General features: G+C 35.1%; 1 protein-coding gene across 1 annotated transcript in view; it reads left to right on the top strand.

Moving 5' to 3' along the window:
• Window positions 1–862: 862 nt before the first annotated feature.
• Window positions 863–17,201, top strand: part of LOC134656319 (organic cation transporter protein-like) — a 48,320-nt gene continuing 31,981 nt past the window's right edge. The window contains exons 1-2 of the mRNA XM_063511830.1: window positions 863–1,074; window positions 16,691–16,898. Of these exons, the coding sequence (XP_063367900.1) occupies window positions 905–1,074; window positions 16,691–16,898 (378 nt within the window). The 5' untranslated portion in view covers window positions 863–904. The remainder of the gene's footprint in view (window positions 1,075–16,690; window positions 16,899–17,201) is intronic.

The raw sequence follows: 17,201 nt of genomic DNA, 5'->3' as shown, positions 1-17,201 counted from the left end.
ATACCTAGCAGAAATTGGCACAAAGGTCTTCCTAGTTTCTCCTATTTTTCGCACTACTATCGTAATTAACTATAATAATTACAGACACGTATCAGACATGAAATTTATATAGTTATTATGTGTTGATTATAATTTATTATATATTATGTGTATGTCTTTACCATATCTCGGGACCATGGGGTCCCGGACCTTTGGGAGGCATGCGTGGGGCCGAAGCCAACAGCGCAGAGGCCCTTTAAGACAAGTTTGTCATGTAGAAACTATTATTATTATTTACTCAATAAAAAAATACACAGCAATACATTAAGTACACATCTTCTTTCGCCAAACTGCATGACAGTTTGTTGGCGAACGGTAGCACTCAACAATCTTCCTTAATCTACTGTGTAAGGTATTAAGTAGGTACTGTCGGCAATACACTTACCTGACCAGTCGTTAGGCTTTATCTCAATGCAATGATTTATGATTTTATACTGTCACTACTACGTTGCGTTATACGGACTTTACATAAATATAAAAGATAAAATTTTATTAGGTAGGTACTCTGTGAGAAAGTATAACTTTACCACCTAGTACTAAAGAAATTTCGCTTTTTATTGCAATCGATATCGTAGACAATTAGGCGCGCGACAAACGTCATAAACCTACGCGCGGTTATGCGCGCGCACTTTCGGCCCGGTGACCGACCGGCGCGAACGCACGTTACCGGTTCAAATTGTAACGTTAAATAAATAAACGGTTAACGTTTCAAATAATAATTTAAACGTGACAACAATAAATAATATAATCACTTGAGAAAAACTTAATTTATACAATTATGTTTTCGACTTGGTTTACGACAAAATTTAATTAGACTGAGCTTAAATTTGTGACTGTTGTGTGTTTGTTTGTTTTTATTTGAACAATGGATCCAGAGAAGAAACAGAATGAAGTGACAGTGGACGATATTTTACACGATTTGGGACCGTTTAAAAAGTTTAACATATGGAATTATTTTTTAATTTTGATACCGGTTTTCCTGGCTGGGATGTACTCGTCTGTGTTTAACTTTGAAGTGTTAGACTTGAGTTATAGGTAAGAAAACAATATTTATTGTAATTAACTACAAAATAAAGACATAAATAATCGGAAGTACCCTACAGTCTGGTCCGATAGATAGAATTCGAAAATAGTTTAAATAAAACTATTACGTTTATTACTTCATAATCACGCACATTATGATTGTAAATTTATACACCAAAATTATTCCAATTTCCAAATATTAAATTTAGGAGTAGATTAGAATTTGCGATAATATTAGGTTAAACATAACATATTTCAAATTATGTCATACATATACTTGCTTACCTTTTTAGGGTTCCGTACCCAAAGAGTAAAAAACGGGACCCTATTACTAAGACTTCGCTGTCCGTCCGTCCGTCCGTCTGTCACCAGGCTGTATCTCATGAACCGCGATAACTAGACAGTTGAAATTTTCACAAATGATGTATCTCTGTTGCCGCTATAACAACAAATACTAAAAATAAAATAAAATAAATATTTAAGGGGGGCTCCCATACAACAAACACGATTTTTTGCTCTATTTTTTGTTGATGGTGCGGAACCCTCCGTGCGCGAGTCCGACTAGCACTTGGCCGGTTTTTTTACCTTTTCTATCGGTCCTATACTACTCCTAGTATGGTCCTGACTACGTTTGTTTATTAAGCGATGTATTCGGATTGACTGCTTATTTTTAAAGATGAACCACCTAAAATCTTACATAGAATGCACATAAATTAACAAAATTATCGATGAAGTCATTTTCCATATTCAGTCATATTTTTAAAGCACATTACTTCTAATAAGTGAATTATTGTCGAAATATGCTTAACAAGGTCGTAGGGTAGGTATTGTTTATTTTGTACGTATACCTAACTCACATGTACCTAAACAATGCCGTGTTGTGTTTTGTCATATATTTTTTTAATTAGCCTATTTAATGTGTCAAACTGCTGGGCAAAGGCCTCCCCTCCAGTGAACGCATATAAACCATGGAAGTATTCTGTCCGCTCAATTATGACCCAACGTAAAGTATTCGATTGTAGGCGGTGCTTACAGAGTGTTCGATTGGCAACTTCAGTGCGGCCGAGATGACAGTCAGTGACGGATGGCTAAATTGGTTTATAAAAACTACGTTTTTTTGTAATTAAAAATGTCTTCATGTGTCGTGAAGTGGTGCAGAAGTTGTTTTAGTTCATATCAAGGACAGTGGAATCACTTTTCACTTGTAGTAAACAGATAACTTCAGTAAAATTTGGAATAAACATGACGACATTTTTTCAATACTACCGTGCTAAGCTAAAACGTAACAACTGCATACGACTTTCATAACAACATACGACTTTTTAAATTGCGAGGATAATAGGGATGGTTTTATGCCAAATGAAGTAGACTATTTTATTAACTTATGATTGGTTTAGGTATTTTCTATATACAGTAGAATCCGCTTATAATGACATTGAAGGGAAGTAACAAACATGTCATACTAAGCGGATGTCATATAAAGCATAGTTGATAAACTTTTTATTTTATTTTTTCCAAATTAATCTCAAACAATTTTGTGAGAGATGAGTTTTATTAACCTTATACCAATTATCAACTTTCACCGAGAGTAAAAACTAAAACAATTTAAACGCCACAGACGTCCTCGCAGGGAAAGATGTGGGGCCGGCCACGAAAACCAGCGAATTTGTCAGTATAACCGGACATAATTCCATAAAAATAGTATTTATAGGTCGAAGTTATCTTATCCGACTTTGTCACAAAGAATTTCATATGAAAACCAAACTTCGCACAGTAATTGCGTCATAGTAAGTGGTTGGTCAGTATAAGCGGAGTCATAATAAACGGATTCCACTGTAATTATAAATGTAGTAATAAATTCCTTCTTACAGATTTGTATTTTCCTTTTTTATTTCATGAGATGGAGCTATAAAAAAACTACCTAGTTATTTCAAATTAATAATCAAATTTGGTATTGTCATTTTACATTACTTTCCATTCAAATTCCCACAATATGCTATTCGCAGAGAACTATGGAAAAAAGCTGTCCAATTAGAGAGACATGAAATTGAGTGGATGCCTGGCAAGATATATAATGTTCTATTCATGAGATAACCCGTGAGATAATCATATCCGGTCTCCTATATGTAGATACATTTTTTTCTATCACGCTTTCACTGAATTAATTTAACAAATACACACATTATCTCAAAATGTTGATCATTTTAATCCACCCTCTACTGTCACATATATGTAGGTTCTCTCTCAAGCCATTTCCGTCAGTAGAAAAGAGCGGCGAATTTAGAAAATGTAAGCGCGCGAACGGTTATGGTCCCATACAAAATTGTAATTATGCGACTTTTTCTACTGACAAACTTGCTTGACCGGCTATATACATATAAAATATTTCCATTGGAACTGAAAGTGGGGATTTATTGTGACTCCGCCTGTTCAAATGTTTTTGACCCGATTCGTGTACCTACCCATGTAAATTTTGCAGGCTGTATAGCCTGTCCGATTTCTAAGATCAAGTTCGCCATACATTTACTATGGCGTACTTGATCTTAGAAAAACGGACAGACTATACCAGTACGGCTACCATCAGTTTGGCACTGACAAACGCCGTCGAGAACGTAATTTACTTTCTATACATCTCGCTCGTACTCGCATATTAGTGCAAACGAGATGTATAGAAAGTAAATTACGTTCTCGATAGCGTAAATGTCAGTTTTGACACTGTCAGTGACTCATGGTACGGGCTCTGAACGTGACTTCGCACTGCCATACAGATTGATAATAAAATATACAAAATACTTATTATAGCGGAATACATTTATACAACAATGAATATTTAATTATGTTGAGTTAGTCTGTCATTTAATTTCATAACAACATTTTAACTAAGTAGTTATCTTTTAATCTGCATTAAATTATTATACGTGAATTATTTGACTGGTTCTTCAATGTATGGCATAAACCTATCCCTGTCCAAGTCATATTCTAATCAAATATGAACCGCGAATTCTCAGCGGCCAGTACGTACAGCAAGAAGGTTATTAGCGGATTAATGTCGCTGATTGGTAGTTATTGACATTATATGCATTTCATCTACACTTAGCTGTGTACGTTAGTGTAATAGAGACAGGCTCTGTAAACGTATCGTCTTATTTAAATGTAGGCGTAATTGTGTATGTGTGCTAATTTGGCCCGAGAATTTGAACGGTAATGTTCCCAAAGGCGGTTTCCAGTTATATGCTTTCACTGCTCCCCTCTTTTCCGCCACTTGGCTCTGTCCAATGCACACTCCCGCCACTCCACACAGAATGTATCAAGGTTGTCCTGCCATCATAAGTTTTATCATTAAAAAGTTATTTTGTCCAAACATCCTCAGTAATTGCGAATGATCAAGCGAATATTTTGGGAAATTTCATTAATAACTTTGAACTAAAACTCAATTAATTGTATATTTACATAATTTAATTAGTTTTACATTATCGTTAGGTGGGCGTTTTTTTTTTAAAGTTGTCCCCTACACTTTATTTTTTCAAATTTGGGATTTTTATGTTATTTCTACTCAGAATCACGAGCTCTTTCTATCCTAATAGGAGAAAAAAAAGTATCCCAAAATTTACATACATTTTTCGGTCTTTCTATTCCGCGACCGCCATACAAAGTCTATGAAAAATGGTGACGGAATGGAAAATAAAAACCTTAGGACACTTTTTTTCTCCTATTAGGATAGAAAGAGCTCGTGATTCTGAGCAGAAATAACATAAAAAATCCCAAATTTAAAAAAAAGTGTAGGGGACAACTTAAAAAAAACGCCCAGGTACCTTTTAAAATCAAGATCATAATGGTAAACAGCTTTGTTAGGCACGTGCTAGAATAATAAAACATTTTACTGAATGCCCCAAAAACATCCAGAGGGGCTACCGCGAAAACCGAAATTCGCAAATTGCGGGGATCTTTCTCTTTTACTCCAGTGAAGGTGTAATTAGAGAGACGGAGACAGATGCCCGCAATGTGCGAACTTCGATTTTCGCGGTTATAGCCCTGGTTGTATTCTCTGTCTGTAAATTGTGTTTGTATGTATGTAATACTTCTCAATCTTAAATACCTATACGCATGTCATACTTGTCATATACTGAAATAGTTTACCTAGCCGCTGCATCTGCATCGAGGTTACACTCTAATGAGGGTTCCGTACCTCAAAAGGGAAAACCGGAACTCGTATAGGATCACTCGTACCTCTGTCCGTCCGACCATTCCACCCCCCCCCCCCCCCCCTTATCTCCGGGACTAAAATTTTGAAAAAAATAGGTACACATAATAGTTCTTTACCTATAGATGACAGGAAATCCTATTAGAAATGTGCAGGACAGTCAAGCGTGAGTCGGACTAAATGTACGGAACCCTTGGAACGCGAGTCCGACTTTCTCTTGGCCGGGTTTTTTATAACGACATGCTTAAATATCATGAAATTTGCCATGAACATTCAAAAAGTACTAATACAACACATACGAACTTAATTTCAGCGTGTCGTTTTAAAGTGAGAAAGAACTTCTATTTTATGGGATCGGCTTTTTGGTGGCGGGTTCTTGTGAATGTGTGTCAGATTTTCTCTGAAACTTTTCATGATGGCGTGCAATTACATTTATATTCCAAATATAGAAACTAAAAGTAGGTAGTCATTAAGTTAGGGCTCATTGTAAACGTCTTGATGACTGTCAAAAAAGAATACAGTCAGCGATAATAGCTGGAATATAAGGAATAATTATTAGTAGTGTTTTTTTAATGTAGGTAGGTACCTGTAAATATATTGTTATGTTTTTAGCTGGAATTAGAAATAAAATTTTCGGCAGCATTTTGTGTGATATTGTATTCATCTGGCATATAATTCATCCATTATTAAAATTAATACCGAATCTTTTGATTAAATAGATTTTTTTAATACGGAATTTCACGCATTCATTGTTTGACTTTGTATTAGTATGAATCACTCGTATTGGTATATTTATCTCGATACGTGATTATCATTTAGTTAAATGAGTCGTGCCGATATCTATTTTAAACTAGATTCATATGAAACTATCTTAGGCAATAGATATAACAGCCTTTCCATTCACGTGTATGAAGGATGATCGAACGGAACGCGTATTCGGACTTAAAATACCTAACCCTAACATCTTATACATTTAAACGAGCAATTCTTATATATTTATGTATTTATTTATATATACTCGTATATTTCGGAGATCTCGAAAATGGCTCTAACGATTTCCTTTAAATTTGCTATATGGGGGTTTTTGGGGGCGAAAAATCGATCTAGCTAGCTTTTATCTCTGGGAAAACGCGCAGTTTTGATTATTAGATGTCATTACTCATTACTCGCACAGAGCATCTTGCCTTATAGGCGTGACGCAAGTAGTACAAAATAAAGTGGTCTCCCCAGGCGGGCGTTAGCCTGGGGACAGAAGTCCGATGAGAGTTTGCTAGGAGTTGTATTTATACAACTGATATTCGGAACTCCGTTAGCGCGATGTAGGAGATGTTATGGTGCTTCATAGAAGGTTGCACTCTTTGTATAGGAGTGGCTATTCTATATAACGCCATCTGTTGCAAGTGACAGAGGAACCTTAAAACCTAAACAAGTAGTAACTGCCCTAAACCTGCGGTAAATCTTGGTTAAACGAGGTTTAAAACTATTTTTGAAAAAATACCCGAGATTGAATTTCAAAACGTAACGAAAAGTGATCGTGAGTCTTCTTTTAGTTGGTCTTCTTTGTTTTCTAGCATGGTCAAGCATTCTAATTTTATCATTATCAATTTATCACTGACTAAATATGCATGTTAATATCACATAGTTTATATACCTACAAAAAACTTAAATGATACCTATTTCTATATTTATTGATGTGTAATCGTTTTATAAATAGAGTCAGTATACTATTTGCTTGTTTAATATTTGTTGGTACCTAGTAGGTAAATTTGTAATTGCGTGTTGTAATTGCGTGTTCATCTCGACTACACACACCGGGCCGTGTCCGGGCCGGAGCTTCCGGCGCTTACTTTTCTATGACAGATGACAGTTGATCACGTGATGCTTTCCATAGAAAACGAACCGCCGGAAGCTCCGGTCCGGACACGGCCCGGTCTAACGTAAGTCATCCTTTATTCTAATGTATGGGGAAGACAAACAAATTATAGCCAGCGTGAAAAGAATGTAGTATGATACCTTTGGGTATGGTGTTTTACGCACACTAGCGTCCTCTTCCCTCCCCCTTCAATATGTCCCGGTTGACAGTTTGTTGACGTTTTTAGGTTATAAATTGTATGGAGATGACATCTATCAGCGTTTCTCCTTCCTGTTTGAAAAATACTATAGTCCGCAAAAAAGTAGCATAAAATAAATTTTGACGAGACGCCTTATCACTGAAAGGTTATTAAGAACCACTGGACTATAGTGGACTGGTGTTGCGCATCGAGTGAAAATCGAGTCACCATTGTTGTTGTATTGGCTTACACTCTGTTGCATAAAGGTTAAAGTGCTAATATCCTATTGGGACACTTGTAGCACACACATCTAAGTTACAGAGAATATTCAAATCAAGTTCAGATTGCAAAATCTGGATACCGATCCGCTCGCTCGACCGCGCTGATGCAGCGTTCAAGATTTAAAGAATCTGTTATTGATATTGTTTTGATATGATATAGTTTGCAAATGCGTATTGTGAAAATATTATCCATGTCAAATCATTAACAGATAGAATGTGAATGTCGCTCTAGAAACTTAATCAGTAGGTAGCCTTACCACGACTGTCTTAGCAGCAGAGTTAAACTGACATAAACGCTAACGTCTGCGTAACTTACTGCTATGACAATCGTACTACGATAAACGCCAACGAAAAGAAATAATGTATCGGGATGACAAATGCTACGAAAAGTCACGTGACTACTTCCTTACATTATTTAAGTTTCGATAGGCGTTTTCTACGAGTATCAACGATTGACATCTTGGCTAGACTCCCAGATAGGATTACACACAAGAAATATGGTTGTATATGGTGGAATTTTTTGAATGTCATTCAACAAGTAACATTTCTCAATTTTACACTCAATTTTTTTAGATCTAAATAAAATATCGGAGAAGAAAATATTTCTACACATTGGATCCACCTACTCGTACCTATCATTTTACCAACATTCACATTGTAATTTGTAAATTTGTTGATTTGATTTAAATGTAATATAATGTTTTAATTGCAGTTTACAATAAATAAATAAAGTTTCCGTACAAAACACCTAAATCTATATATATAAATGCAAGTGTCCTGACTGACTGACTGACTGACTGATTCATCAACGCAGAGCCGAAACTACAAAAGCTAGAAAGTTGAAATTTGCACACTAGGTTGCATTTATAAAGTGTACAAGAGATAAGAAGCGATTTTGAAAAATTCAACCCCTAAGGGGGTTAAAAAGGGGATGAAAGGTTGTATGGGGTACAAGTTTTATTTTAAGCTAGGAATTTAAAACTTTGTAAAAATGTATTATATTAAAAAACAAGAAAACTAATTTCAGCGTTTTTGAAAATTCATCCCCCAAGGTGGTGAAAAAGGGGTTGAAAGTTTGTATGGAGATCAAATATTTTTGTGAGTGTGGGACTTGAAACTTTGTATATGGGGATATTCTTATATGACAAGAAAAGTAATTTCAGCGGTTTTGAAAATTCATCCCCTAACAGGGTTAAAAAGGGGTTGAAAGATTGAATCCATTACAAATGCTTTGAAACTTCTTAGAAAGGCATAATAGCCGATTACAAAATAAAGTAAATGCGACATTTTTGGAAATTCAACCCCTAAGGGGGTTAAAAAGGGGATGAAAGTTCGTCTTGGGGTGCAAATTTCATTTTAAGCTAGGAACTTGAAACTTTGCAAATAGATATTAAATTTAAATACAAGAAAACTAATTTCAGCGTTTTTGAAAATTCATCCCCTAAGGTGGTGAAAAAAGGGTTGAAAGTTTGTATGGATATCAAACATTTTTTCGAGCGCGGGACTTGAATCTTTGTATTTGGGGATATTATTAAAAGACAAGAAAAGTAATTTCAGCCTTTTGTAAAATTCATCCCCTAACAGGGTTAAAAAGAGGTTGAAAGTTTGTATGTGGTTCAAATTTTATTTTAAGCTAGGTACTTGAAAGTCCGTAAAAAGATATATTATTAAAATACAAAAAAAATACTTTCAGCGTTTTAGAAAATTCATCCCCTAAGGTGGTGAAAAAAGGGTTGAAAGTTTGTATGGAGATCAAATATTTTTGTGAGTGTGGGACTTGAAACTTTGTATATGGGGATATTATTATATGACAAGAAAAGTAATTTCAGCGTTTTTGAAAATTCATCCCCTAACAGGGTTAAAAAGGGGTTGAAAGATTGAATCCATTACAAATGCTTTGAAACTTCTTAGAAAGGCATAATAGCCGATTACAAAATAAAGTAAATGCGACGTTTTTGGAAATTCAACCCCTAAGGGGGTTAAAAAGGGGATGAAAGTTCGTCTTGGGGTGCAAATTTCATTTTAAGCTAGGAACTTGAAACTTTGCAAATAGATATTAAATTTAAATACAAGAAAACTAATTTCAGCGTTTTTGAAAATTCATCCCCTAAGGTGGTGAAAAAAGGGTTGAAATTTTGTATGGATATCAAACATTTTTTCGAGCGCGGGACTTGAATCTTTGTATTTGGGGATGTTAATAAAAGACAAGAAAAGTAATTTCAGCCTTTTGTAAAATTCATCCCCTAACAGGGTTAAAAAGAGGTTGAAAGTTTGTATGTGGTTCAAATTTTATTTTAAGCTAGGTACTTGAAAGTTCGTAAAAAGATATATTATTAAAATACAAGAAAAATAATTTCAGCGTTTTTGAAAATTCATCCCCTAAGGTGGTGAAAAAAGGGTTGAAAGTTTGTATGGATATCAAACATTTTTTCGAGCGCGGGACTGGAATCTTTGTATTTGGGGATATTATTAATAGACAGGAAAAGTAATTTCAGCGTTTTGTAAAATTCATCCCCTAACAGGGTTAAAAAGAGGTTGAAAGTTTGTATGTGGTTCAAATTTTATTTTAAGCTAGGTACTTGAAAGTTCGTAAAAAGATATATTATTAAAATGCAAGAAAACTAATTTCAGCGTTTTTGAAAGTTCATCCCCTAAGGTGGTGAAAAAAGGGTTGAAAGTTTGTATGGATATCAAACATTTTTTCGAGCGCGGGACTGGAATCTTTGTATTTGGGGATATAATGAAAAGACAGGAAAAGTGATTTCAGCGTTTTGTAAAATTCATCCCCTAACAGGGTTAAAAAGAGGTTGAAAGTTTGTATGTGGTTCAAATTTTATTTTAAGCTAGGTACTTGAAAGTTCGTAAAAAGATATATTATTAAAATACAAGAAAACAAATTTCTGCGTTTTTGAAAATTCATCCCGTAAAGTGGTAAAAAAGGGGTTAAAAGTTTGAATCCATAACAAATGCTTTGAAACTTCTTAGAAAGGCATGATAGCCGATTACAAAATAAGGTAATTGCAACGTTTTTGGAAGTTCAAACCCCTAAGGGATTTAAAAAGGGGATGAAAGTTCGTCTTGGGGTGCAAATTTTATTTTAAGGTAGGAACTTGAAAATTTGCAAAAAGATATTAAATTTAAACACAAGAAAACTAATTTCAGTGTTTTTGAAAATTCATCCCCCTAAGGTGACGAAAAAGGGGTTGAAAGTTTGTATGGATATCAAAAATTTTTTCGAGCGCGGGACTTGAATCTTTGTATTTGAGGATATTATTAGAAGATAATACAAGTAATTTCAGCGTTTTGTAAAATTCATCCCCTAACAGGTTTAAAAAGGGGTTGAAAGTTTGTACAGGGTACAAATTTTATTTTAAGCTAGGAACTTGAAACTTCATAAAAAGGTATTAAAACGAAAAAAAAAAATTTCAGCGTTTTTGAAAATTTATATCTCAAGGTGGTGAAAAAGGGGTTGAAATTTTGTATGGAGTTCAAACATTTTTGTGAGAACGGGCTTGAATCTTTGTACAGAGGCATATTATTAGAATACAAGAAAAGTGATTTCAGCGTTTTTAAAAATTCATGCCATAAAATGGTTAAAAAGGGGTTGAAAGTTTGAATCCATTACAAATGCTTTGAAACTTCTTAGAAAGGCATAATAGCCGATTACAAAAAAAGCTATGGGACGTTTTTTGGAAATTCATCCCCTAAGGGGGTTAAAAAGGGGATGAAAGTTTGTCTTGGGGTTCAAATTTTATTGTAAGCTAGGAACTTGAAACTTCGTAAAAAGGTATTATAATAAAAGAGAAGAAAACTAATTTCAGCGTTTTGGAAAATTCATCCCTCAAGGTGGTGAAAAAGGGGTTGAAAGTTTGTATGCACATCAAATATTTTTTTGAGTGCGGGACTTGAATCTTTGTACAAGGGCATACTATAAGAATACAAGAAAAGTAATTTCAGCGTTTTTAAAAATTCATCCCTTGAAAGGGATTAAATAGGGGTTGAAAGTTTGTATGGAGATCAAAAATTTTTTTTTAGTGCGGGACTTGAACCTTTGTATAAAGGCATATTATTAGAATACAAGAAAAGTTATTTCAGCGTTTTTGAAAATTCATCCCCGAAGGTGGTGAAAAAGGGGTTGAAAGTTTGTATGGAGATCAAACATTTTTGTGTGCGGGACTTGAATCTTTGTATAAAGACATATTATTAGAATACAAGAAAAGTAATTTCGGCATTGTTGAAAATTCTTCCCTCAAGTTGGTAAAAAAGGGGTTGAAAATTTGTATGGAGGTCAAACATTTTTTTGAGTGCGGGGCTTGAATCGTTGTATAAAGGCATATTATTATAATACATAATAAGTAATTTCAGCTTTTTTAAAAATTCATCCCCTAAAAGGTTTAAGAAGGGGTTGAAAGTTGGTAGAGAGTTCAAATTTTATTTAAAGCTAGGAACTTCAAACTTCGTAAATAGGTAGTTAGGTAGTAGGTTTTACTAAATAGTGGACTTGAAAATATGCTGGGGGTTGAGAGGGATTATATCGAGAACAATTTTATTCAGTTAGGGGCTTGAAACTTCGTAGCCAGGTTGTGTATAATAATTAACAAATGATTAACTGCAGTCCCTACTGCTATCGTTTTCTGCATAATGTTCTAAGCTAATATAGAATATATAACCACCAATATACAAATCCACGCGTACGAAGTCGCGGGCAACAGCTAGTATATGTATATAGGCAGAGATCAACAACAGTCAGATATCATTACTCATTACTGTCACAGTCTACAATTTGCTTCTGTATTCGTTACGATGTATCGAAATCGAAGTGTTTTGCTGTGAAACTTCACAAAATAGGTTTAGAATCTGTTTTTGTGATCTTCTAGAGTCTAATGTTATCTTATCTGAAATGAATTATAGTTATACCCGTTTAACGATAACGGTGTGAATTTATTCTTAACTATAGTTCGTTTTTTTTAGCATTAGAAAGAACTTGGAAGAAGGTAAGCGATCTTGACATGTCTTTTAATTGAAAAACGCTTTTTAAAAATCAAAAACTGTTATGAAAGCAGAAGAATATAAATGATCGTATTAGATTCATAATTGTTACACATTTGCCGTAACTTATTTTTAAAATGTGTTTTTCAATTAAAAGACACATCAAGATTGTTTACCTTATTTCTAATGCTAAAAAAACGAACTATATTACAGTTATAAGGCCTTGCACCTCACCGACCAATGAGTTAAATTTTAGATACCACCAGACATTGAAAAAACCTTCGAATTACATTCAACAATATAATTAGGTAACAAAAAAAATGGTCAATGACAATCCACAAACGAGAAAAAGTCCCGTACACAATCATATCCTTTCTATTCACTGCAAATAGATCACAACGAATCTATTTTATAATATAATTATCACAGAGTTACTTGCCCTAGCTCAAACAAACTTTTACGCCAAACAAGCACTTAAGGTTTTCGAGTTTAGGTCTATAATATCGTGTATAAACAAGTGGACTTTGGTCACTTTGACTTTATGATAATTGAGTATTTTACTTAATTCACAAAACATAAGGTCAGAGCAAGTAGAATTTGACCCCGAGGTTCACGATGGTTTTGTATTGTTGTTTATGTGTTTTTATATGGTTTGTGTTCAATAAATTAGTATCTTTGCAATAATTTGTCAAGTCATATGGAACACGCTAATTATATAATTTAACGTATTAAAAACAAAAAAAAACGGGTGGCACTCAGGGAGTGCCGGCAGAAGTGAAAACTCAATCACTATTGCAAAATGTCCGCAGCGCTATATGTATAATTGAGGTTAACGCCATCTAGCGTTATTTCGTCGCATTATTTGAAACCACTAAGCACATCACTGTTAATACTCGAGTTATATTAATACCAGTTAGAGGGAAACTCACTAGATGGCCTTTGAATCAATAAAGAAAAACTCAATGACATTGAAGTAACAGTTTTTACAAAACAAGATACAGTGTATTACTAAAAGAAATTAAAAACTAGCTTAAATCTAAAATAGGCCCTTGAGGCATTGTACCAAGGATGCTGGCGACATTTCCTCGCTGTATCGCAATGCTGATACGTTGTGCGAGGTAGCCGCCAGCTCTTCGGTCACCAGTTACGTCAACCAGACGCTTCGCGATTTCTGCGAACAACTTATGCGCGCTGGGACCCCAAATAAATGATTATACCACAGTTTTTCGATCAGGTCTTACGTCTTACGGTCACGTGACACCTGTTACGAGTTTAACATTTTTTCCCCATCACAAAAAGTTCACAGCGCCGCTAAAGAAGATTTCACTTCAAAAATTGTATAGGTAGGTACGTTTCTTGAATGTTCATGTAAAATTTCATGTTATTATCAGAATGAGAACGTTACTTCGATCGTATGGCGGCGGCTATGTTATTCGAACTTCAAACTCGAGTTAAATCCAACACCCAAACACCCAAATCCCAATGACCTTGCATGGTGCCGTTGTTGTCAGGCGCGGATACTACATTCTCCAATTAGATACAGTACTATTTATACTTGATCGATTGACGCTAGGCGTACTTTTACTTTATCCTGTTATATTTTTTATAATTTAAATAATAGAGTAGAGGTCAGAGAAAAAATACAGGCCATCAACGTCATTGACGGCAGTATTGTTTTCTTTTGCTGCTAGCAGTTACCTTGGGAAAACGCCATTGCTGCTATTATTAGGCACTGTTTTTTTTTTATTTATTCTAAAGGATGAGATGTATTTTTTTGTCATATTTTTAAGTCAGTCGATAAGAAGTTTGACAAAAAATAGCTAAACGATGTTAAGATCATCGTAATTTAGAAACAAGATTTAGAATATATATAAATAATTATAAACATATTTAAATGAGGGTCTAACGTGGATTTATTTTGTTACCTTTATTTCCGACGTTTCAAATACGTTTTAATATGTAAAAGTTTACAAAAATCTAGATAGCCCTTCATGTATGTACATTATGCTGGTAGTTAAGTAGTTTACATATTATTGTACTTTTACTTTCCGTTACATTACTTGAGTAGTGAAATACGTACACTTAAGCAGTAGAAGACTAGAATACTTCGCCTAGTTAACCAAATAGCTAATACTTACTACTTATTACTTCAACTGTATACCTATTTAGCTACTTATTCAGAGCAACAGTTAGGTAAATAGTACGGTTGGCACCAAACATCACTGAACATTTTAACACGTTTATTTTGAACTGTGAAATAAATTCTGTTGTGTCATTATACGCTTCAAGTTTATTCAATACCTACTGTACTAAACTGTCAGGCCAATTCGAAAGTAAACTGATATCAGAATGACATAAAACTGATGTCATTCAGTTATTGTTTATTTCGCTCGTACTTATCCATATTAGGTAATGGCGCGAGCGAAACGCATGATAAACATGATTCAAATATCAGACGGTCTAGCATGAGTTGCGTTCTCGCGCGCGACTCCATATATCAAGCGCGACTTCAAGTATGGACTCACGCGCGAGAACGCAACTCATGCTAGACCACCTGATGTCAGTACATTCGAATTGATATGTTCTGTTAGCATTAGAGAATACCTATTGGATTAGTTGGGATTGTAATATATTTAACACAACTCCTCGCTTCACTTGTTGTCGTACATGATGTGACTGATTTGGCTCTTCATAATTGGAAGCAAGTTTGGATCTATTTTGATAGCAAGATACCTACCTAACGCTCATCCTCACTTCACTCGTTGTCATAACTGATAGTTCTTCACTAGCAGGTTCGGGTATCATGATACTGATAATGTTGCTGCAAAATACAGCAAATTCTCATACCAACTGTACCTTAACCTGTTTTAAAGGCGCCACTGGATCTTTCCTTATCCTGTCATTAACTTTTACTAGAAGACCGGATGCCACGAACTCAGTGATTATGTCCATACGGCTCATAAAAGTTGCTTATTAACTATAAATAACTTGAGACTCACTGCCGTATTCGAACTTCAAGATATTCACAAGAGACGACACGTACTAGATCCATTCTAGATACTTTATAGTTTAGATTTCAACTAGTTCTCTTTTACAGCTCAATTCGGGCAACCAATGTCACTTTTACGTTAGATAGTGTTAGATATCTATTAGATGTGAATTGGATCTCTAAGTCATATCTTGTGGAAATCGTTCAAGAGTATCTCCAGAATCGCAGAAACGTCAAATTTGACAGGTTAGATCTTAAACATATCGTTATCGTATCTTGGTGACGTCTAAAAGATATCTAGTAGATGTCTATTTCAAAATCCGAATCGGGCCCTCAGGTGTTTGTTTATCTACTTACATTCGTTATTGGTAGGGCATAGTTGATTGCTTACGTTACCTGGTTTATAACTTTGTTGGTTTTCATTATGGTGTCTTTTTATTAGGGTTCCGTACCCAAAGGGTAAAAACTGGACCCTATTTCTAAGACTCCGCTGTCCGTCCGTCCGTCCGTCAGCCGTCTGTCACCAGGCTGTATCTCACGAACCGTGATAGCTAGACAGTTGAAATTTTCACAGATGATGTATTTCTGTTGCCGCTATAACAACAAATACTAAAAACAGAATAAAATTAAGATTTAAGTGGGGCTCCCATACAACAAACGTGATTTTTGACCGAAGTTAAGCAACGTCGGGCGGGGTCAGTACTTGGATGGGTGACCGTTTTTTTGCTTGTTTTGCTCTATTTTTTGTTGATGGTGCGGAACCCTCCGTGCGCGAGTCCGACTCGCACTTGGCCGGTTTTTGTTAAAATAAAACAATTTATAATTTGTATAGTGTATTAGGTCTGTACCGTTAAGTAGGGTGGCTGGGGCAGTGGGGACAGATAGGATACCTAACTATAGTTTAATTTATTATTTAACTAGGTATGTTCTATTCTAGCCAGTTGAGCTGTCCACCACGTTCACATAATTGGGGAATATTTCATTTGTTCAATGTTATCCCACCTGTCCCCAGTTAACAACATAGGTTTTTGGAGCGTTGTTTCAACCTCTACTATTGATGCAGAATGTACCTACTCAGTCATATTCTTAAAATTATATATTTTTTGTTTTGTTACAGATGTGCAGTCCCTGAATGCGTTGACAACCCTGACGCGTTGAACTACACCATACCGCGCCTTGAAGATGGCAGCTTCGCGAAGTGCTTCCGCTATGGCACCTTCAGTAACTCGACCAACAGCTCGTGCTCCGCTGATGCCTTCGACACCTCCGTCGAGCTTGAGTGCGACGAGTATGTCTATTTGGAGCACCATTCTATTGTTAAAGAAGTAAGTATCATATAGTTATTAAAAAGCAATTAATATTAAAATGTGCAGCCTTACCATAAAACGGGGTGAGTAGGGTTCGCAAGGAGAGTTGGGTTATAAATGGGGAGAGAAGGGATGAAAGGGGGGTGAGATTAATGAGATTGATGGGATTGGTGGGATTTTAAGGCTACTGCTACAAAAATAATGTATTCCATTTTAAAATGGAGCTCTATAGTAATACTCATAATAAAAAAAATTCTATCCAACAATCTTCCAAAATCATCTTTGTATGAAATCCCATCTCACCCCAATTACGAGGGACTA

This window comes from Cydia amplana, chromosome 18, assembly GCF_948474715.1.
Source record: "Cydia amplana chromosome 18, ilCydAmpl1.1, whole genome shotgun sequence".
NCBI lineage: Eukaryota > Metazoa > Arthropoda > Insecta > Lepidoptera > Tortricidae > Cydia > Cydia amplana.
Note: the sequence above shows the minus strand (reverse complement) of the source record. Positions and strands in the feature narration are given on the sequence as shown.